This window comes from Heptranchias perlo, chromosome 2 (assembly GCF_035084215.1).
Source record: "Heptranchias perlo isolate sHepPer1 chromosome 2, sHepPer1.hap1, whole genome shotgun sequence".
Taxonomy (NCBI): domain Eukaryota; kingdom Metazoa; phylum Chordata; class Chondrichthyes; order Hexanchiformes; family Hexanchidae; genus Heptranchias; species Heptranchias perlo.
In genome coordinates this window covers 9,540,250-9,563,691 of record NC_090326.1, presented here as the reverse complement: position 1 = coordinate 9,563,691, position 23,442 = coordinate 9,540,250, and the positions used below count along the sequence as shown (strand labels likewise).

Genomic DNA, 23,442 nt, shown 5'->3' with positions numbered 1-23,442 from the left:
ATTTCTGCTTGCACCCCTGGCTTTACCCACACGTTCCTGCCTCTGCCTTAAAACAAACCAGATATCAGTAAGGCGAACATGTGGTCCCAGAGTAAATGGACAATTAATTTCAATGAAAGGAATATCAGGCAGCTTCCGTTACTCAGAGGGTAGTAGGTCTGTGGAATTTGCTGCCCCAGGAAGCTGTGGAAGCTACATCATTAAATAAATTTAAAACAGAAATAGACAGTTTCCTAGAAGTAAAGGGAATTAGGGGTTACGGGGAGCGGGCAGGAAATTGGACATGAATTTAGATTTGAGGTTAGGATCAGATCAGCCATGATCTTATTGAATGGCGGAGCAGGCTTGAGGGGCCGATTGGCCTACTCCTGCTCCTATTTCTTATGTTCTTATGTACCTGCGAGTGACATGCTGTGCCAGCATTTCTGTTCTGTGCTCTGCCCAAAGACCAAATTCTACCCCCATATGTATGCACATTTGTCAGATTATCTGGTCATTCGCCTCATTTCTGTTTGTGGGCTGTTGACACAGAATAGTTCCCTTGTTTGCCTACTTAACATTTATTGCATTCCAAAAGTAGTTCATTTTATGAAGTGCTTTGAGATATAAATACTAGCAGTATAGTATAGCTGCGTCCATTTGTGAAAGTCTCAGGAATACCCACAATTGTAAAATATCTGTAATTTTTGAACTGTGTGTAGCTGCATTTGTGCACTTCCCCTTAGAGGCATTTGTATGATATGCTTTGGATGGATTTTGTTGAAGACATTTTCTTCATTTGTTCATTTGTTAAATTGGTTAAGGCAATGAAACAACATACTATTAGAACTTGCCAAACTGACCAGCGTCAATCAATATTTATACAGTTGTAGAACTCATGATATTGCCATGGATGGTCCAAGATCTAATGCTTACCACAGTCCTCTAGCAGACTAAGTATGATCACAACAACTTCGTCACTGTAATACAGCACACTTACTGCAGCAATATATCACAATTGACACAAGTAAATATATTTCACGTTCCTGATACTGAAATATACAGATCTTACAGATGCAATATTTGCCTACCACTTTAGAAAGCTTAGTTACGGTTCAAGTAATTTTATTCGTCCCTCCTCAAAGTATCTTCTTCTCAATTATTCACAGTGTGCAATATATATTTTTTTGACCTGCTTCCCATGGTGTGTTTTTTTCCGAAACTGTCATTGGCGTAACATTGTTACAAGGAAGTTTACCCACCATCCAATTTCTAAAGATACGGGAACTTGAATAGGTGGTCACTTTTCAAAATCACCTGGATGATTTTGGCCACAGTGGTTGAGCTTTATAGCAAGTTGTTTCATAAACTCCCCCACCTGGCCCAGTGCAAATATCAGCACCCCCTCTTCAGCATAACAACTCCCACATCTCAAGCAACTTCTCCGAACTTTCATTCAGTGGCTTAAACTGTATAATTTGATGGGGGAAAAAAAAAAATCAACTTTTTTTTTCTGCCAATTACGCTCCACCATTTAAAAATGTTATGTCCGGTTGTCGTGACTCAGATTATTGTGCTGCATTCTGTTCCACAGAAGCATGCCAGATACCGCAGCCTCGATTTTTGCGGAGGAAAGGGGATGGTGCGTGCAAACCTTGTAGCGAGCGGTGCACCTGAAGAGTTCGGAGACGTGGGGGCCCGGCCGATCTTAACGGCAGCGCTTCATGTAAATAAAGTTCCCGGAGTCTCCCCGAGACCTGGCCAGCGGGAGGGAATGGGAATTTAGGAGGAGGGATTTCACTGCAATCGGTGGAGGGGGGGGCTGGGGATTCCCTCATGATCAGGGGGCGGTAGGGGCTGGGGGAGGCCCAGGTAGAAAAGGATCTTTCAGATGGACTGGGCCACGACTTTTGCATGTTACGTAGGCCCCTGCACACTTTTAGCGGGAGCCTCATCGATGGACTGAATCGTCGTCATTAATATTATGGCAGCTGGAAATGCGGCAGGTTGGAGGCGGGATCGCGATTTTCAAAATTTTTAATCCCTTTCATGACCCTTTCCTGCTCGTTGGTGGGGGTTAAAATAGAGGCCTTCACCTCTCTCAATTTGTCAATGGAAGCTACAATTCACCAGTCCATCTGAAGGATCCGTTTCTACCTGGTTGTCACACTATACTCTGGTTATTGTATTGTGCAGGAGCAGGATAAAAACTACAGCTCCCACCTCTCTTTTTACAGCTCCCACCACTCACACTCTAAATTTATGTACAGCAGCTGGAAATCCCAAGACCAATCTTGGCCCTTGCAAAATTTACAACTGGGGCTGAAGCCCCAGGCTGGAAAGAAAGGGGCACATCTCTTTGGGGGAAACTATTTGCAGGGACACCTAATATGAAATGATTCATTTTAAGGGCAAGTTTAATGATTTAGTGGAATTATTACATTTTTATGTGTTTCTTACCAATGTCATTATGCAGCTACGAATTCAGAAATCCAAGCAGATTGCTGGCACCACTTTGGAAAAATAAATTGAATGCCGTGACTGATGCGATTGTGACACTTCGAGTTGGTTGCTTTTTGTGATCTCTTTTCTGATCTTTTATGTTTCAGTAAATCAACGTGGTTAAGTTCCTTATCTGAGCCAATCAGAAGATCATGGTCCTTGATTTTTTTTATTCTACTGTACTCTGATGCAATGAACTACCCTGCACATTTAACACGTAATGTGTTTTACGCAAGACTTAATTATATTGGTCGATATTTATAGCCCAATCATCACACCAAGTAAAATATCCAGCAAGTCAAAACTGTACATTGATCTTTAACAATTGCTTTGTGGATTTCATTTGATTGCTAAAGATTATTTTAAAAGAGCCAGCATCCCTAGTCATTGTAAACTGGATTTCAAGTTCGTCTCCAAGAATTGTGACCCTTTTTCCGAAGAAAATAGAAATTGCAATGGTGTCTGGTCACTTGCAACTAAGGTATAAATTTAGCCTTGCAGCATTTAATTATGGGTTATATTTTCTAAAGGGCTTAGGACATTAAAGGGTTTGGAAAGGGAGATGCAATACCCACCCCCCCCCCGCCTTCTAAATCTGCTTTCCTTCTATTTCTGGTTTCCCCACACTAAGCAGCTGATTAGTGAGGGGCCTGCTCCCTGACCTCTGCCTTGCTGTCTTAAACCAGCTGCTATAATATGTGTTATTGTCCCTGGATTCTGGAGTAACATGGTTGAAATCAGCAATGTAGTAGAGTGAAAAATCAAACCTGCATCCAACCACTCCACTGCACTGTGTATAAAATGAAAACCCTAAAGGGGAGTTTTACCGTCCGCTGGAAATGGAACAGGAGTGCCCCCAAATGGTGGGGAAGAACTTAATGCCCCATTCCCACAGTTGCTGTGGCTGCCGCCATTTTGCCAGGGTCCTCTGAATAGGCAGGTGGAAGCAGATATACAGGTAATTTAGGTATTTAACTCAAGGTCCTATGACGCCAATAGAACCCCGATACCATTTTAGGACACAGCTGGGCAGAGTGTGCGTGGTGCACGCTCGCCGGTATCAGCCGGGCAGAGTGTGCGTGGTGCACGCTCGCCAGTATCAGCCGGGCAGAGTGTGCGTGGTGCACGCTCGCCAGTATCAGCCGGGCAGAGTGTGCGTGGTGCACGCTCGCCGGTATCAGCCGGGCAGAGTGTGCGTGGTGCACGCTCGCCGGTATCAGCCGGGCAGAGTGTGCGTGGTGCACGCTCGCCGGTATCAGCCGGGCAGAGTGTGCGTGGTGCACGCTCGCCGGTATCAGCCGGGCAGAGTGTGCGTGGTGCACGCTCGCCGGTATCAGCCGGGCAGAGTGTGCGTGGTGCACGCTCGCCGGTATCAGCCGGGCAGAGTGTGCGTGGTGCACGCTCGCCGGTATCAGCCGGGCAGAGTGTGCGTGGTGCGCGCTCGCCGGTATCAGCCGGGCAGAGTGTGCGTGGTGCGCGCTCGTCGGTATCAGCCGGGCAGAGTGTGCGTGGTGCGCGCTCGCCGGTATCAGCCGGGCAGAGTGTGAGTGGTGCACGCTCGCCGGTATCAGCCGGGCAGAGTGTGCGTGGTGCACGCTCGCCGGTATCAGCCGGGCAGAGTGTGCGTGGTGCACGCTCGTCGGTATCAGCCGGGCAGAGTGTGCGTGGTGCACGCTCGTCGGTATCAGCCGGGCAGAGTGTGCGTGGTGCACGCTCGCCGGTATCAGCCGGGCAGAGTGTGCGTGGTGCACGCTCGTCAGTATCAGCCGGGCAAAGTTTGCGTGGTGCACGCTCGTCAGTATCAGCCGGGCAGAGTGTGCGTGGTGCACGCTCGCCAGTATCAGCCGGGCAGAGTGTGCGTGGTGCACGCTCGTCAGTATCAGCCGGGCAAAGTTTGCGTGGTGCACGCTCGTCAGTATCAGCCGGGCAGAGTGTGCGTGGTGCACGCTCGCCAGTATCAGCCGGGCAGAGTGTGCGTGGTGCACGCTCGCCAGTATCAGCCAGGCAGAGTGTGCGTGGTGCACGCTCGTCAGTATCAGCCGGGCAGAGTGTGCGTGGTGCACGCTCGCCAGTATCAGCCGGGCAGAGTGTGCGTGGTGCACGCTCGCCAGTATCAGCCGGGCAGAGTGTGCGTGGTGCACGCTCGGGCAGAGTGTGCGTGGTGCACGCTCGGGCAGAGTGTGCGTGGTGCACGCTCGGGCAGAGTGTGCGTGGTGCACGCTCGTCGGTATCAGCCGGGCAGAGTGTGCGTGGTGCACGCTCGCCGGTATCAGCCGGGCAGAGTGTGCGTGGTGCACGCTCGCCGGTATCAGCCGGGCAGAGTGTGCGTGGTGCACGCTCGCCGGTATCAGCCGGGCAGAGTGTGCGTGGTGCACGCTCGCCGGTATCAGCCGGGCAGAGTGTGCGTGGTGCACGCTCGCCAGTATCAGCCGGGCAGAGTGTGCGTGGTGCACGCTCGTCAGTATCAGTTGGCGATCCAGCCAAAAAGGAGCTCTTGAGGCAAGTGCTTATTTTCTCTTTTGGGGCCAGGCGATTCAGGAGTGCTTCTGTGTGTTACACATAAATAACCTGGGATGCTTCCACACCTGCTTCACCCTCTTTTCCGCCCCCGCCCCCCCCCACCAGACCTACCTATTCTGGGCCTGGGTGCAGACGGGCCGCTTCATATTGCAGTGGTCTGGAGCCAGCGGACTGCTCCGAGGCTCTCGCTTTCTGCTCACAGCCCATCGGCCCTATGTTAATGAGGCCCACCCCTTAAAGTGGACTGGGCCTACCATCAGCACTATTGGACAGCAGGCTGGCACACTCTGCCAGTTTGATGCCCGAAAACTGGACGCAGGCAAAATCTATCCCATAGTGTTTAATTAGCTTCCACCTCTGCATTTCGTCCCCTCCTCACAGTTTTCAAACCTCACATGAACTATCCTGTAGCTGATTTTGAAAGCAATTCATTGTCAACACTTAAGACTGAGTGACTGCTCCTCCTGTGCCGTATCTCCCTGGGCTCCCCGGAGACCACTTGTTGGTGCAATAAAAAAGAACTTGCATTTATGTGACATCGTATCGTGTTTTCAGAATGTCCCATAGTGCTTTATAACCGGAACCAGTGAATTACTTTTTGAGCCAATGCAGGTGCCAATTTGCACGCAGCAAAGTCCCACAAACAACAAATAAAATGATGAATAACCAGTTAACCTGTTTTGAGTGGTGTTGGTTGAAGCAGGATTGTTGACCAGAACTCTGATCATCTCCAAATAGTGCCATAAGATCTTTTACATCCATCTGAACAGGAAGCTAGGGCCTCAGTTTAATGCTATTTAGGCACTCACTCAACATTGCATTGAGGTGTCCCAGCCCCCGAATGGTACTTGAACTGACTTCTTTCCAACTCATGGGGTGGGAGAGTGCTATCAACTGAGCCAAACTGACAGTAACATGTCCTAGTGATATATTGTGGAAAACATTTTTGCTTTGTGATTTCTGAGTTGAAAATGATTTACCAATTCACTGATTCTATGGATGCTACTTTCCTTTGAGATCCACGCCGGCATGCGTTTTTATGGACTTGATATAAATCGTTACAGCCCTGCTGATCTGGTGTGCTGTATCCATTATAGTAGTTGTGTTAATCTGGGCTCTGTTGATCACAAGGTGGCAAGATAAGGGCGACCATTCAGGCCATCTTAGCTTATCCATCCTGAAAAGGCTGCAGCTGCTCCTGTCTCCTCCCCAGCACAGCATCCAGTGGTATCTCAAATGATTCCAAGTTGCATATGTAAATTCTAAGCAATAGGGGTCTCATCACTGATTCCTGGAGTGCACCGTTCAATACTTTCCCACACCAACATCACTCCCATAGTCAGTATCTGCTGCTTCCTTCCCTTCAGCTAAACGCTTATTATTTTCAGCTTTTACCTTGAATTTCCATTAAGTTTAAACAGCCTTTTTGTGCAGAATTTTGTCAAAAGATTTCTGGAAATCTAGGTACTCCATGTTGTAAGGCTTTCTACAATCCACTTGGAATATCAGTTCTTCAAGGAAGAGATAATCCAAAGGCATTATCAAGGGCCAGTGTCCCTGGGCAGGAGTCTTCTAGTTATGAGGGGGTTAGTAATACTGCTCTTCAGTTATGAGTGGGTTGGTAATGCTGCTGTTCAGTTATGAGTGGGTTGGTAATGCTGTAGTTCAGTTATGGAAAGTCCTTGGTAATGCTGCTGTTCAGTTATGAGTGGGTTAGTAATACTGCTGTTCAGTTATGAGTGGGTTGGTAATGCTGTAGTTCAGTTATGGAAAGTCCTTGGTAATGCTGCTGTTCAGTTATGAGTGGATTAGTAACACTGCTGTTCAGTTATGGAAAGTCCTTGGTAATGCTGCTGTTCAGTTATGGAAAGTCCTTGGTAATGCTGCTGTTCAGTTATGAGTGGATTAGTAACACTGCTGTTCAGTTATGGAAAGTCCTTGGTAATGCTGCTGTTCAGTTATGAGTGGGTTGGGGGGTGGGGGCTGTAAATAAGAGAGAGAGAGAGAGAGACATGAATGGGACTTGACCATTTATCCCTCAGTACTTTGAATTGTTTTGACTTGAATGAATGAGCAACATTTGGATTGGAGTTGACTTTGATCCTAGTGCTTCAAGAAGTTAGTTAACATTTAAGTCTATTTTTATGAATGTGTTATTGATTAGCATTTTATAACCCTGTTTTAAAAAAAACAGTACAAATGGTTAACTATTTAACAGCTGTGTTTGCTTCCATGATAATTCACTTGAACTTTGTTAATGTTTAGAACTATATCAAGAACGGCACATTGCAACGGTGATAAGCAGCCCCATTTCATTCAGGACTCTCCATCCAGTTTTTGCATTGATTGTACGATCTTCATGGGTAGGAGCAGTTCTATTGCGTGGAAATTGACTTATTTTCCAGACTGTGATTTTGCAATAATGTACTAATTGATCCCTACCTCCTCTTGCCAGTTTATTTGGGAGTAATGGCAGTTCCATGCAATGTTGCAGCACTGGGGAGGGTGCTGGGGTCTGGAGTGTTGAGGAGGAGTGGAAGTCTGGCTGCAATGCAGGGAGGACCTGGGAACTGGCAACACTGAGAAGAGATGTCAGAGTCTGAAAGCGTGAGAGGAAGTATGGGTTGTCTGTCAGTCCTGAGGACAGAGGGTCCCAGGGCATAGCAGCACTGAAGTGGGGGGGGCGGGGGGGGGAAATGACTTGGTCTCTCAACACCTGAGAGAGGGAGGAACGTGGTTGGGTGGCGGGGGGTGTTAGGTCACATGATCTGGTCCCACTGGGAATGGGTATCACAGGGTCTGGTTATAGTGAGGAAAGGCAACCCAGGTATGGTAGCTGAGGGGGAGTTAGGTCTAATAGCACTGGGAGGGAGCCATGGGGTCTGGGAGCATAGGCGCTGGCGGTTTTGGAAGGAGGGTGGGCTCATGAACATAGGAACAGGAGTAGACCACTTAGCCCCTTGAGCCTGTTCCACCATTCAATGAGATCGTAGCTGATCTATGACCTAACTCCGTATACCCGCCTTAGCCCCATATCCCTTAATACCTTTGGTTAACAAAAATCTATCAACCTCCGATTTAAAATTAACGATTGAGCTCGCATCCACTGCAGTTTACAGAAGAGAGTTCCAAACTTCTACCACCCTTTGCATGTAGGAGTGTTTCTTAACTTCACTCCTGAAAGTCTTGGCCCTAATTTTTAGACTATGTCCCCTAGTCCTAGACTCCCCAACCAGCGGAAATAGTTTCTCTCTTTCAATCCTATCAGTTCCCCTTAATATCTTGAAATCTTCAATCAAATCACCCCTTAATCTTCTAAATTCCTGGGAATACAACTTTAGTTTGTGTAATCTCTCCTTGTAATTTAACCTTTGGAGTCCAGGGCCCTGATATTAGTGGGGAGGCGGGATGGCGGTGGGGGGGGGGGGGCGGGGGAGGCGATGGGGTGCGTGGGTGACCCGCCCAATAAATCTGTTCGTTTCCCATGCGATCGCGGGAAAATTGGAGCCATTTTACGTGGCTTCTGGGTCTGGCGTCCGAAACCTGCGCAGCAAGCGGACTGCACACCCGCATCACAGGCTGTCAGCTGGAGCAGCTCTATTTAAAGGGACAGTTCTCCAATGGCTGCTCCTGGAGCAAACACCCAAATAGCACAATGGAGCAGCACAGGGGAAAGGCTGCTCCCAGATTTACTGATGCTTCACTCCAGGTGCTACTGGATGGGGTGAGGAGGAGAAGGGATGTGTTCTACCCGGTGGGCGGGAGGAAGTGGCTGCCTCAAGAAGGCCTGGCTCGAGGTGGCAGAGGAGGTCATCAGCAGCAGCAACATCTCCCGCACCTGGGTCCAGTGCAGGAAGAGCTTCAATGACCTAACTAGGTCAGCAAAAGTGAGCACACCTACTCATTCTCCTACATTCTGTCTTCCACATCACCCCCCCACCCCACAACTCATTCTGCACTGCCAACACTACTCTATCGCACCACTACCCACACCCTCTCAAAGCTCATCTTCAACTTACCTGCACTTCCTCACCATTTCCTCACCTCCCCATTACTCACCCCACCACTACCACTCAGTCCAATCTCATACAATGTCATGGCTCTGTCTCATACTCACCTTCTGATGCATCTCTTTCACTGTCAGCCGCACCTAAGCCAATGCATTCATCGGTTGGCCACGTCGCCATCACTCACTCATGCGTCTGTACTTTCTCCCCTTATCGGAGAAGAGAGCCCAGAATGCACGGGAGATGACGAGGACCAGAGGGGGTCCGCAACAGATAGTGGTGCTCATAGACGCGGAGCAGGAGGCACTGGAGCTGAGCTGCACCTTCGGGTGCCTGTACAACAAGGATGCTGAGACTGGCACCCGACAAACGTTGGGTGACAGAATTTTAAAATTCAGCCCACACAATAGCAATTGATGCTAACATGCTTCAGCACCTCAACATCTGTGATATTGCCTTCTGTTCTCGTACAGGGCCTTCAGCGACCGCTGTTACAGCAGAGGGAGATTCCTCAGAGGACCTGCCAGCCTCTGAGGGTGCACCATCACATCTGAGCGAGCCATCCACCAGCGCAGATACTCACACGTCGGTGGGTCCCTGTCCTCAGTTAGTTGGGGTCGCACGTGGTGAGTTACCACACAAGTGAGCACGAGCAGACACTGGTGGCAGGGGCAGCTGTGGAGAGTCCGCGTCGGTGGGAGCACTCTTCTCCAGGCTCTGCTCAGCTGGATGCAGATGCTGAACCCTGGAGGCCATCCTTTAAAAGGAGAATGATCGAGGGGCAGCAGCACATTTGTGAGGTGCTGGAACAGGTGCAGAGGATGGAGGAGTCCAACTCCAGCATGAGTGGAATGGTGGCACAGGTACGGGGAGGGCATCTTTGAGATACTGTCACAGGGACATGAGGGCATCTCTGAGATAGTGTCGTGGGTATGTGTGGGAATGTTTGCGATGGAGGGAAGGCTAGCCTCCATGGAGCTTCAAGCACAGCTCACCAATGAGTCCATTCAGGCCCGGACAATTGTCCTTCAGACTCAGAGTAAGCAACTTTCTGCGCCTTAAACAGGCGGGCAGATACACTAGCACTGGCTTTACGAGGCTTCACAAATGTCCTCCAAACTGTCGTCCAGCATTGTGGTAGGAGTGGTGTGGGCCTGGCCCAGGGGAGGGATGATGGTGAAAGGGGACATGGAAGTGGGGACGCCACTCAAAGCACCCCCATGTCTCACCTGTTGCCCCCCCTCTCAACCAGTACCCGCAATGCTGCCTCCTCTCCAGGTGGCCAAGTCTGCCCCTGCACAGGTGCAGGTGGAGCAGTCTTTGGAGGGGCCCTCATGGGCACCGAAACCCAGAGCGCGTAGGCCCAAAGCATCTAATCAGTCAGGGCATGAACATGAGCAACCTGCCACTACCTCTGCTGCAGCCACAGGGGATGCAACACGTAGAATTAGTCGGAAGCGAAAGGTGAAGGTTTTGTAAGCATAAAGGGGATTCAGAAGGGTGTTTGACGGTTTGTCATGTTTTTTATTTATATTTGCTTTTTGTTAAATGCACATTAAATATTATTATCGTCACCACTACTGCCACGTCTTGGCCATTCTTGACTGGATTCTGTAATAAGGCTCTTTCATGAAGCTCATCATGAACGGCGACACTTGATGCCACCTATTGCGTTACTCTACAGTGGGCGTATGTGTAATTGCAGGACTATTTTTTGCGGGGTGGAGAGGGTGGTGGGGTGGCTGGTGTGGCCAGGTGGTGAGGACTGGACTCTTCACACTGTCTGATGCTGACAGAGAACCGTTCACATATCAGTGACTCCCTGGCCTCACGAGCAGCCAGGTGAGCCACTGTTCTGGCCATGGGTTGCTCCTACTCCTCCTCCTCCTCCATGTGGGTAGAAGATGTGAATAGGGCCTCCTCAAGCAGCACCCTCTCTGTTGTGCCATGTTGTGCAGGACACAACACACGACTATAATGCGTCCCACTCTGGTGCGTATTGAAGCGCTCCTCCAGAACGATCAAGGCACCTGAAGCGCATCTTGAGCAGCCCTATAGCATGCTCAATTGTAGATCTGGTGGCGATATGGCTGTCGTTATATCGACGCTGTTGCTCGGTGGTGGGGTTCCTCAGAGGTGTCATGAAGCACGTGTGCAGGGGGCATCCCTTGTCCCCGAGGAGCCAGCCCTTACAGGTGTTGGAAGAAGGGCGGGATGTTGGATTGCTGGAGGATGAAGGAATCGCGGCAACTGCCATGGTATCTGGTGCACATGTGAAGGAATCTCTTGCGGTGGTCACAAATGAGCTGAGTGTTGATGGAGTGATAGCCCTTCCTGTTGATGAACAGTCCTGGACCGTGTGGAGGTGCTCATATTGCTATATGGGAGCAATCGATTACACCCTGCACCCGTGGGAAGCCAGCCACAGAGTGGAATCCCACTGCCCTCTCCGTCTGGCTGAGGTCGTCCATGGGGAAGTTGACGTAATGCGAGGCCCTGCGAAACAAGCCGTTGGTGACCTGACTTGAAAATATATCGGCGTTCCTTCATCGTCGCTGGGTCAAAATCCTGGAACTCCCATCCTAACAGCACTGTGGGAGAACAGTCACCACACGGACTGCAGCGGTTCAAGAAGGCGGCTCACCACCACCTTCTCAAGGGCAATTAGGGATGGGCAATAAATGCCGGTCTTGCCAGCGACGCCCACATCCCATGAACGATTAAATCTTATGCCCTTGTGTGCAGACGACTGAGAGACCCTGGCGATGTCTCTGGTGGCACCCTGGAATGATCCGGAGGTGAAGAAGTTGAGGGCAGTGGTGACTTTGACAGCAACAGGTAAGGAAATGCTGCTTGGGCCAGCCGGGAGCAGCTCGGCATGAAGAAGGCTGTAGATTTCTGCGACTACCTGGCGACTGAATCTGAGCCTCCGTATGCACTGCACCTCAGGTTGGTCCAGGAAGCTGAGCCTCGGTCTGTAGACCCTGTTGCGAGGGTAGTGCCTCCTGCTCTCTTTTGTTGCCCTCCGTGCTGTTGTGCAGGTGCCTGTGGCGCAGCACCGTGTTGTCGAACTCCACGTGGCGGAGGTGGACGGCGTGCCTGGAGAGGCTGGTGATGTTGCTCGTCCTCGGACGTAATGGTGAATGCAGCCATGGCGCCCTCCCATCCTGACGGTATGAGTTTGAGGGGGACCGCAAAGTAGGTAAATATGTTTGCACAGCAGAGTTTCAGGTGGAAAGTAAGAATTTTGAGTGGAAGCACAAACGACTTGCAGCCAAAACTTTGTCTGAAGTGACAGAGTGCCCTGCTGCAATCAATGAGGTTTTCTCCCCACCTGTCAAATAATCGTTTGCATCTCCCACTGGCTGCTGGGTGAAACATGTCTGTTGCAACAGGGAGTGTTTCCCACAGCACGGGAAACACGCTGAGGATCCTTCAAAATTGCACCCTTGCCAAAATGTCTACTCAGTCAGGTATCTCAAGTACCTTAACTATTTGTCAAGGTATATAGAGTATCATCTCACCAGCTTTAATTGCCGGTGGGAGTCCTGCATTCGGGAGGCGTGCGCATCCGAATACGTCACTGGGGAACCCGGAAGTCAGCGGGTTGGAGCCGGGTTCCGAACCCACTCCGGATTTCTACGATTTTAGGAGCTCCCCCCACCCCCAACGCACCTGCTCCGCCATCCGAAAATCGGCCCCCATGTATCATTCTAGTAAATCTATGCTGCACTCCCTCCAAGGCCAATATATCCTTCCTAAAGATAATTTGCCCTCAATTCCATGTGCTTTAGCTTTAGCTAACAGTCTCTTATGAGGGACATCATCAAATGCCTTCTGGAAGTCCATACAACATCCATAGACATTCCCCTGTCCACTACTTTAGTCACCTCTTCAAAAAATTCAATCAGGCTCGTCAGGCATGACCTACCTTTTACAAATCCATGCTGGCTCTCCCTGATCAGCTGAAAATTTTCAAGGTGTTCAGTCACTCTATACTTAATTATAGACTCTAGTAATTTCCCAACATTAGATGTTAGGCTAACCGGTCTATAATTCCCTGGTTTCCCCCTCTCACCTTTCTTAAATAGCAGAGCGACGTGCAATTTTCCAATCTAAAGGAACGATTCCCGAACCGAGAGAACTTTGGAAGATTATAGTTAGGGCTTCTGCAATTTTGTCACCTACTTCCTTTAAAACCCTGGGATGGAAACCATCTGGTCTTGGGGATTTGTCACTCTTTAGTGCCATTATTTTCTTCATTACTGTTAATTTGCTTACGTTAATTATGGTGAGTCCCGTAAAATTGAGCCCCATGTCACCGCCCTATTTATCCTTTCTGCTAGGACCCTGGTCCCAGCCCGGTTCAGGTCCCAACGTTACAGTTACTTCCTGACCGAGTACTGGTGCCAGTGAACCATGAAATGGAACCCCTCTTTCCCACACCACTCCTTCAGCCACGTGTTCACCTCCCTGCTTATCCCTATGCCAATTTGCACGTGGCTCGGGTAATAATGCAGAGATTATAACCCTAGAGGTCCTTTTTTTCAATTTAGCTCCTAGCTTCTGTTACACCCTTGCCTATTCTTTCCTATGTTATTGGTCCCAACATGGACCACAACGACTGGATCCTCACCCTCCCTCTCCAATATCCTTTCAAGCCAGTTTGAGATTTCCCTCATTCTGGCACCAGGGAGGCATCATACCACGTGGGACTCTCGATCCTGCTTACAAAGGATGCTATCTGTCCCCCTAATTATTGAATCCCCAACAATTACTACATCAGGCTTTTTCTCCCCCTCCTCCTCCCTTTGGACAGCTCTAAGGTGCCATGGTCAGCATTCTGGCTGTCCTTCCGACAGTCTTTATCTTTATCTTTATCCTCACAGGTAGCAGGTACATTGCACCTGTTGGATAGGATCAGTTTCTGCGGATCCTCGTTCTCTATCTCACCTGGGTTCCCCTTGTACTTTGTACACTATCGGTCACACCAACCCCGATCTGATCCAGTCTGGAACAAACTGTCCAGACCCCCCTCCTCCTCCTCCTCCTCCCTTACGTGTCGGAGTGTCTCCAATTCGCACTCCAGCTCAATGACTCTGAGTCGGAGAGATTCGAGGCGGAGACATCCACTGCAGTTGTGTTCGCTCGGGACATTCTCGACGTCCGCAAACTCCCACACACACAATCTGCTCTGCCGTATCTTAGTCTATATTTATTTATAGATAATTACTTTTCAGTCTGTTTCGGGTTTTTTCTCACTTTTAAAAAAATTTAGCACCTAATTCCCACTCTCACCAAATTTTAACGTTCCCACTCGGTTCACCATCCATTCAGTGACTATGTGCTCTGTGCTTCAACAGATAACCTTCTATTTTATACGCCTTTTGAGGACAGCAGCTACAACTGCTCAATCAGTTTCCAGCTCCCAGTAATTACCCTGTGGCCTGCAGCCTGTTTCTGCTGATCAGACTGGGTCCTGGATGTTGTTGTGTTTGGCACCCTCCCCGTCCCCCTCTCTCCTGTCCCCTCCCCGTCCCCCTCTCTCCTGTCCCCTCCCCGTCCCCCTCTCTCCTGTCCCCTCCCCGTCCCCCTCTCTCTGGACGATGGTCAGTTTAAAATCATGTTATAAGAAGAATCAGCTTTACTCTTGAGTGAAAAAATCATACTGATGCATGGTGGGAATTTGTGCAGACTGCACATGCTCGAACTGTGGCATTTCCTCAAAGAAAAGTAACAGCTGTGGGTCAAAATATCAACTTCAAGTCCAGGCTTTTGAGATATGTTTAGAGCTTTAATTTAGCCGATCTGAAGATTTGCTGGTGCATCTAACCAGCTAAATGTACAAGATTGTCTAAACGGATACTGGCATCAGTTAAAGTGTCCTACAAGAAGCCCTGCCAGGGTTATACACTTAGGAGTATGATTGGTGAGATGTTGTCATTGCATCGTCAAATCTATCTTTAAAATGATCTCTTGGCTTAAATTTTTGAAAATGTTATTGCATCAACTACTGGAGCACAAACTTACTCCACAGGCTAATGTGGAAGACTTGAACCTGAATTTTCAGAACAGGCTGTTCCAAGGCTCTGTGTACCTGAAAACCTTTCCCTGTAACCGCCCCCCCCCCCCCACACCCTCCCCTCCCATTGCAGTGACAGAATTTCTTTACACTATTGTCTTGTGGAGATACAGTATCTCAGTTCTTCACAATTATCCCCATTTAGCTTCTGGATGGTGAAATGTAGTTTGCGCCTTGGTGGGATTAATAGCATCCCTTCTGGATGGTGAAATGTAGTTTGTGCCTTGGTGGGATTAATAGCATCCCTTCTGGATGGTGAAATGTAGTTTGCGCCTTGGTGGGATTAATAGTGACCCTTCTGGATGGTGAAATGTAGTTTGCGCCTTGGTGGGATTAATAACGACCCTTCTGGATGGTGAAATGTAGTTTGCGCCTTGGTGGGATTAATAGTGACCCTTCTGGATGGTGAAATGTAGTTGGCGCCTTGGTGGGATTAATAGTGACCCTTCTGGATGGTGAAATGTAGTTTGCGCCTTGGTGGGATTAATAACGACCCTTCTGGATGGTGAAATGTAGTTGGCGCCTTGGTGGGATTAATAACGACCCTTCTGGATGGTGAAATGTAGTTGGCGCCTTGGTGGGATTAATAGTGACCCTTCTGGATGGTGAAATGTAGTTTGCGCCTTGGTGGGATTAATAACGACCCTTCTGGATGGTGAAATGTAGTTTGCGCCTTGGTGGGATTAATAGTGACCCTTCTGGATGGTGAAATGTAATTTGCGACTTGGGTAGGATTAGTAACGACCCTTCTGTTGCTCAGAGAATAATGGCAGTCTTTCATTCACCTTTGCTTTTTTTTGGGAGCAGGTTATTCATTGGTGGCAAAGCTCTATTGCTTTTATAAAGTGATAATTGATGCTTACGTCTTGTTGTCTAAATAGAACAAAGAGATTATTTTCTTAACCATTGCCTACAAGTTACAATAAGTATTTAATTGGTTATGAAGTATTTTGGAACCTCCTGAGTACATGAAAGGCTCTGTAAAATAAAATGCAAGCCTTTCTTTAACTTTTTACAAGCTAATTAACCTGTTAATAATCTAGTTTAGTTTGTAGTGTTTTATAGTGCGCATAATGCCCGTCATGATTGCACCCGTAACAGTTGTTGCACTTCAGTGTCATTCATTGCATGTGAACGTTTTGAGATGTCTCTGAGCGACATGATAGGCTGCTAAACTAATCCCAGTCTCTCTTCTTTCATTAATGTGAATTGAGATAAAGGAACACACCAAAATCAAAAGCAAAATACTGCGGATGCTGGAAATCTAAGATAAAAACAGAAAATGCTGGAAATGCTCAGCAGGTCAGGCAGTATCTGTGGAGAAAGAAACAGAGTTAACGTTTCAGGTCGATGACCTTTCATCAGAACTGGAAGAAGTTGAAGATTTAACAGTTTTTAAGGTTATCGGGTACACATCAACTTTGCTTCCAATTTCCACCCTTCCCTCGCCTTCACGTGGTCCATCTCCGACTCTTCCCTTCCTCAACTTTTCTATCTCCATTTCTGGGGATAGGCTGTCAACTAATATCTATTATAATCCCACAGACTCCCACAGCTACCTTGACTACACTTCCTCCCACCCCACTTCCTGTGAGGACTCTATTCCCTTCTCCCAGTTTCTCCGTCTCCATTGTATCTGTTCTGACGATGCCACCTTCCACACCAGTGCTTCCAATATGTCTTCCTTTTTCCTCAACCGAGGATTCCCTTCCACTGTAGTTTGACAGGGCCCTCGACCATGTCCGCCCTCGCCCCTTCCTCTCCCTCCCAGAACCATGATGGGGTCCCCCTTGTCCTCACCTTCCACCCCACCAGCCTCCACATTCAACGTATCATCCTCCACCATTTCCGCCACCTCCAGCGCGATCCCATTATCAAACACATCTTCCCCTCCCCTCCCCTTTCAGCATTCCGAAGGGACCGCTCCCTCCACGACATCCTGGTCCACTTTTCCATCACCCCCAACACCCGCTCTCCTCCCCATGGCACCTTCCCGTGCGAATGCAGGAGATGCAACACCTGCCCTTTCACCTCCTCCCTTCCCACCGTCCAGGGTCCCAAACACTCCTTCCAGGTGAAACAGCAGTTTACTTGTACTTCCTTCAATTTAGTATATTGTATTTGCTGTTCATGATATGTTCTCCTCTACATTGGGGCGACCAAACGCAGACTAGGTGATCACTTTGCTGAACTCCTCCACTCAGTCCGCAAACGTGACGCTGACCTGCCGGTCACTTGCCATTTTAATTCCCCATTCCATTCCCACTCTGACCTCTCTGCCCTCGGCCTCCTATACTGTTCCAACGAAGCTCAACGGAAGCTCGAGGAACAGCAACTCATCTTTCGATTAGGCACTTTACAACCTTCTGGACTCATTGATTTCAATAACTTAAGATCATAACCACTGCTCCCATTTTTTTCGGACAGCCGTTGCTGGTAATGGTTCTGCTGTTGCCATTTACAGCTCCTCTAGACCCATCTTTTGTTTCTTTACTTGTCCCATTGCCACCCTCCTTGCCTTACACCATCATCCCTTTTGTCATTTAATCCCTCCCTCCACCCTATCAGAAACCTTCCCTTTTGTTCTTTCCTCCCCCGCCCTTTCCTTGGTTCTGTTCTTGCTTAAAAACTGTTAAATCTTCATCATTTTCCAGTTCTGACGAAGGGTCATTGACCTGAAACGTTAACTCTGTTTCTTTCTCCACAGATGCTGCCTCACTTGCTGAGCTTCTCCAGCATTTTCTGTTTTTATTAAAGAAACACTATACTGTATTATTGATTTTTTTTTTTCATGCTTGTTAGGTTCCATGCTTGTGTTCTACGACTCCCATTTGGACAAAGAATAAGAGACAACCCTTCGTTTTTTCTCGAGGTCATCTCTGACACCATTGCTTGTTGCTATTCCATACTTAAAGCTAAAAACCGAGGTGAGGTTTTTACCTTCAGTGATTAGAGGGAAGATTGGGCTAATCAGGTTACCATAGATTGCTTGGCCTGTATGTAACATGGGAAGAATATGTTTTCCTCTGTGTAATACTGCCATCCTATAAAGATGATTTTTATCCAGCTGGGCAATTATAAATGGGAAGGTATGGGTTTCCACCACACCAGGGATGGTTTGGCAAAAGGCTGGTTTGGCTAAAAGTTGTACGGCAACATGGCTCGCACCACTGAACTTTGCTGAAGCCCCCATTTTGTTCTTAAGAATAGAAGGATCGGCCACATGGAATGGTAGAATATAAAGGAGGCCAATCCACCTTGTCGATTTTATTTTAATTTAAAAAAGTGACATTTAATAGTAAGAGGAACTAGTGCATTATTTGACTTTGTTTATTGAAAGAAAGTCACCCATCATATAAAACAAAACTGTTGCATCCATTTTTAACTGGTTTTATTAAATTTACAGTCCATAATATGAATGGTGGCACTTTATGACCTTTCATTGCCAGGCTCACTGGTGTCACGGAATGATTAAGTGCTTTCTATGATTCTATTAAGTATCTGAAAAGGAAGAATATAAAATATATACAATAGCAGTCGGTATTTTCACTGGTGTAAACATGATAAGTTTTTTTTTAAATCCACTTATACTGGTGCAAACAAAAATGAAATGTATTTTCTATTTTGTTGAAAAACTTTTGAAGAGTAGTTTTTTTTTTGGAATTTACATGAAATGAGTTCTTTTATCAGGGATTTCTCTGGGATCCAAAGATGCCTCTGGTCCTTTTCCTTATGAAGCTGCCCAATGGCTTTGCTCCCATGCTTTCACTGTCAAGCTGTCCAATCACAAGACTGTTTACAAGTGTCTGCTGGGACCTCTAAAAACCTGTAAGTATACATTGATGAAATCCTCACATTGGCTTGACTTTGTATTACTTTTTCTGCTATTGTTTGAAAAATATGATGGGCAAGACTGAATGATCAATTTACATATTAAATTAAACAGTCTACCTGGTAAAAGCTGTGTTTGTGTTCTGTATTGTTTACAAAATGACTCCCAGACATCGGAAATCCATTATATACTGTAGACACCCTTGTTTAAAACTGATGGGATAGATAGAGAGTAATTAAGAAAGGCCATTTAATAAAACTAATAAGCACCAGAGATATAACTGACTTCTGTAGCTAACTTAGCAGGGAAAATAAAATGTGAAATACATCTGCCAATTCAGCTGTTTATTCCTTATCATAGTAGGTACAGCCAAGGAGGAGGCCATTCGGCCCATCGTACCTGTGCCGGCTCTTTGAAAGAGCTATCCAATTAGTCCCATTCCCCTGCGCTGTCCACATAGCCCTGTACATTTTTTCGCTTCAAGTACTTAACTTTCAAAAGGGAATTAGATATTATTGAATCTGCTTCCACCACCCTTTCAGGCAGTGCATTCCAGATCATTACAACTTGCTGCATTTAAAAAAAAATGTTTCCTCATGTCGCCTCTTGCATTTTTGCCGATCGCCTTAAATCTATGTCCTCTGGTTACCGACCCTTCTGCCACAGGGAACTGTTTCTCTTTATTTACTCTATCAAAACCGTTCATGATTTTGAACACCTCTATCAAATCTCCTCTTAACCTTCTCTGTTCTAAGGAGAACAACCCCAGCTTCTCCAGTCTCGCCACATAACTAAAGTCCCTCATCCCTGATACCATTCTACGAAATCTCTTCTGCACCCTCTCTAAGGCCTTGACATCTTTCCTAAAGTGCGTGCCCAGAATTGAACGGAGGTTTAGCATAACTTCCTTGCTTTTGTATTCTATGCCTCTGTTAATAGAGCCCATGATTCCTTCTGCTTCTTTAACAGCCTTCTCAACTTGTCCTGTCACCTTGTGTAAGGTTTTGTTTTATTTATTTTAAATTAAATCATGCTTTCCTGTCTTTTTTTAATTACTTTTAGCTGGTTTTATTAAAATCAAAGCAAGGTTAGAATACCAGTTGTGACAGTTTAAAAACTTGGGAGAACAGGAGGGACCCATAGTCAGACACTGCCAAGATTGAAAAGGTTGTGGCCCCAATATTGCCAAGGAGGCGGGATGACAGCGGGGGTGGGGGGTGGGGGGGCGACTGGGAGCGTGGGTATCCCGCCCAGTGAAATCGGTCTGTTCCCCACGCTAAATTGAAGCCACTTACCGTGGCTTCCGGGTTTCCCATCGTCAACCTGCGCAGCGGGCGGACTGCGCACCTGCATCACAGGCTGTCAGCTGGAGGAGCCCTATTTAAAGGGGCAGTCTTCCAATGCTGCTCCTGCAGCAAAGAACCAAAATGATACAATGGAGCAGACCAGGGGAAAGGCTGCTCCCAGATTCACTGATGCCTCACTCCAGGTCCGACTGGATGGGGTGAGGAGGAGGAGGGATATTTTCTACCCGGCGGACGGGAGGAAGTGGCCTCTGCCACCAAGAAGGCCTGGCTCGAGGTGGCAGAGGAGGTCACCAGCAGCAGCAACGTCTCCCGCACATGGATCCAGTACAGGAAGCGCTTCAATGACCTAACTAGGTCAGCCAAAGTGAGTACACTTACTCATTCTCCTACACTCCATCTTCCACATCACCGCCCCCACCCCCCAACTCATTCTGCACTGCCAACACTACTCTATCACTTCACTCCTCACACCCACTCAAACCTCATCCTCAACTTACCTGCACTTACTCACCTCCCCAGTACTCATCCCACCACTACCACTCAACCTAATCCTCATACAATGTCATGGCTCTATCTCATACTCACCCAGAGATGCATCTCTTTCACGGTCAGCCTCACCCAAACCAATGCATTCAGCGGTTGGCCACGTCACCATCCCTCACTCATGCCTCTCTACTTTCTCCCCTTATAGGAGAAGAGAGCCCAGAAGGCACGGGAGAGGACGAAGTCCGGAGTGGGGCCGCAACATCTGGTCGTCTTCATAGATGCGGAGCAGGAGGCTCTGGAACTAAGCCACACCCTCGAGTGCCTGTCCGTCGGGGATGCCAAGACTGCCACCCGACAAATGGCTGGTGACAGAACTTTAACATTCAGTGCTCACAATAGCAAATTATGTTAACATGCCTTGCCATCTTCAGCACCTCAACATCTGTCATCATGCTTAATATTGCCTTCTGTTCTCTTACAGGGCCTTCAGCGACCGCCATGACGGCAGAGGGCGATTCCTCAGGACCGGCCGGCCTCTGAGGGTGCACCGTCACATTTGAGCGAGCCATCCACCAGCGCAAATACACACACCTCGGTGGGTCCCCATCCTCAGTTAGTTGGGATCGCACGTGGTGAGTCACCGCACATGTGAGCACGAGCAGATACTGGTGACGGGCAGCTGTGGAGAGTCCGTGTCAGTGGGAGTACTCCTCTGTAGGCTCTGCTCAGCCGGACACAGATGCTGAACCCTTGGGGCCATCCAAGAAAAGGAGAATGATCGAAGGGCAGCAGCACATTTGCGAGGTGCTGGAACAAGTGCCACGCGCACTCTCCACAATCGCGCAGAGGATGGAGGAGTCCAACTCCTGCATGAGTGGAATGGTGGCATAGGTACAGGAGGGAATCTCTAAGATACTGTCACAGGGACATGAGGGCATCTCTGAGATAGTGTCGCGGGTAAGTGCGGGAATGTCTACGATGGAGGGAAGGCTAGTCTCCATTGAGCTTCAAGCACGGCTCACCAGTGAGTCCATTGAGGCCCTTACAATGGCCCTTCGGACTCGGGGTGAGCAACATTCTGCCGCCTTAAACAGGCAGGCAGGTACACTGGCACTGGCCTTACAAGGCTTCACACGTCCTCCAAACTGTCATCCAGCAGAGTAGTAGGAGTGGTGTGGGCCTGGCCCAGGGGAGGGATCATGGTGAAAGGGAACATGGAAGTGGGGACGCCACTCAGAGCGCCGCCACGTCTCACCCGTTGCCCCCCTCTCAAACAGTACCCGCAATGCTGCCTTCTCTCCAGGTGGCCGAGTCTGCCCCTGCACAGGTGAAGGTGGAGCAGTCTGGAGGGGCCCTCATGAGCACTGAAATCCAGAGGGCGTAGGCCCAAAGCATCTAATCGGTCAGGGCATGAACAAGAGCAACCTGCCACTACCTCTGCTGCAGCCACAGAGGAGGCACCACTTAGGAGTAGTCGGAAGCGTACGGCGAAGGTTTTGTGAGCACAAAGGGGATGCACAAGGGTGTTTGACGGTTTATCGTGTTTTTTTATTTATATTTGATTTTTGTTAATGACACGTTAAATATTATTTTTGTCACCACTACTGCCACGTCTTGGCCATTCTTGACTGGTTCATGTAATAAGTCCCTTTCATGAGGTTCACCATGAACACCTACACTTGATGCCACCCATTGGATCACCCTACAGTGGGTGTATGTGTAATTGCACGACTATTTTGTGCAGGGGGCGGGGGAGGGGGCTGCTCCTCTGTCCAGGTGGTGAGGACTGGACTCTTCACACTGTCTGATGTTAGGAGAACCATTCACATATCAGTGACTCCTTGGCTTCATGAGCAGCCAGGTGAGCCGCTGTTCTGCCCATGGGTTGCTCCTCCTCCTCCTCCCCTGCCTCCTCCTCCTCAATTGGGTGGCAGATGTGGATGGGGCCTCCTCCAGAGGCTCCCCTCTCTATTGTGCCCTGTTGTGCAGGGCACAACAGACGACTATAATGCGTCCCACTCTGACTGGTGCGTATTGAAGCGCTCCCCCAGAATGATCAAGGCACCTGAAGCGCATCTTGAGCAGCCCTATAGCATGCTCAATTGTAGACCTGGTAGTGATGTGGCTGTCGTTATATTGCTCAGTGGTGGGGTTACTCAGAGGTGTCATGAGCCACGTGTGCAGGGGGTATCCCTTGTCCCTGAGGAGCCAGCCCTTGCGGGTGTTCGGTGCGTGGAAGAGGGGCAGGATCTTGGACCCCCGGAGGATGAAGGAATCGTGGCAGCTGCCAGGGTATCTGGCGCACATGTGGAGGAATCTCTTGCTGTGGTCATAGATGAGCTGAGTGTTATTGGAGTGATAGCCCTTCCTGTTGATGAAGAGTCCTGGCTAGTGTGGAGGTGCTCGTATTGCTATATGGGTGCAATCGATTACACCCTGCACCCGTGGGAAGCCAGCCACAGAGTGGAATTGGACTGCCCTCTCTGTCTGGCTGAGATCATCCATGGGGAAGTTGATATAGTGCGAGGCCCTGTGAAACAAGCCGTCGGTGACCTGCCTTATGCACTTGTGTGCAGACGACTGAGAGACCCCGGCGATGTCCCTGGTGGCACCCTGGAACGATCTAGAGGCAAAGAAGTTGAGGGCAGTGGTGACTTTGACAGCGACAGGTAAGAAGATGCTGCTCAGGCCAGCCGGGAGCAGCTCGGCATGAAGGAGGCTGCAGAT

General features: G+C 48.6%; 1 protein-coding gene across 3 annotated transcripts in view; it reads left to right on the top strand.

The window, feature by feature from the left end:
* tert (telomerase reverse transcriptase) overlaps positions 1-23,442 on the top strand; it is a 103,834-nt gene that overhangs the window by 69,558 nt on the left and 10,834 nt on the right. For 2 of the 3 annotated variants that reach the window (XR_010966323.1, XM_068000162.1), the window contains exons 14-15: positions 17,893-18,017; positions 18,781-18,918. Coding sequence is in view for 2 of the 3 variants with exons in the window: in XM_068000162.1 (XP_067856263.1) it covers positions 17,893-18,017; positions 18,781-18,918 (263 nt within the window). In the remaining variant the exon portion in view is untranslated. Of the gene's footprint in view, positions 1-7,266; positions 7,365-17,892; positions 18,018-18,780; positions 18,919-23,442 lie in introns of those variants that run through there. The other variant, XM_068000176.1, reaches the window with a different exon arrangement.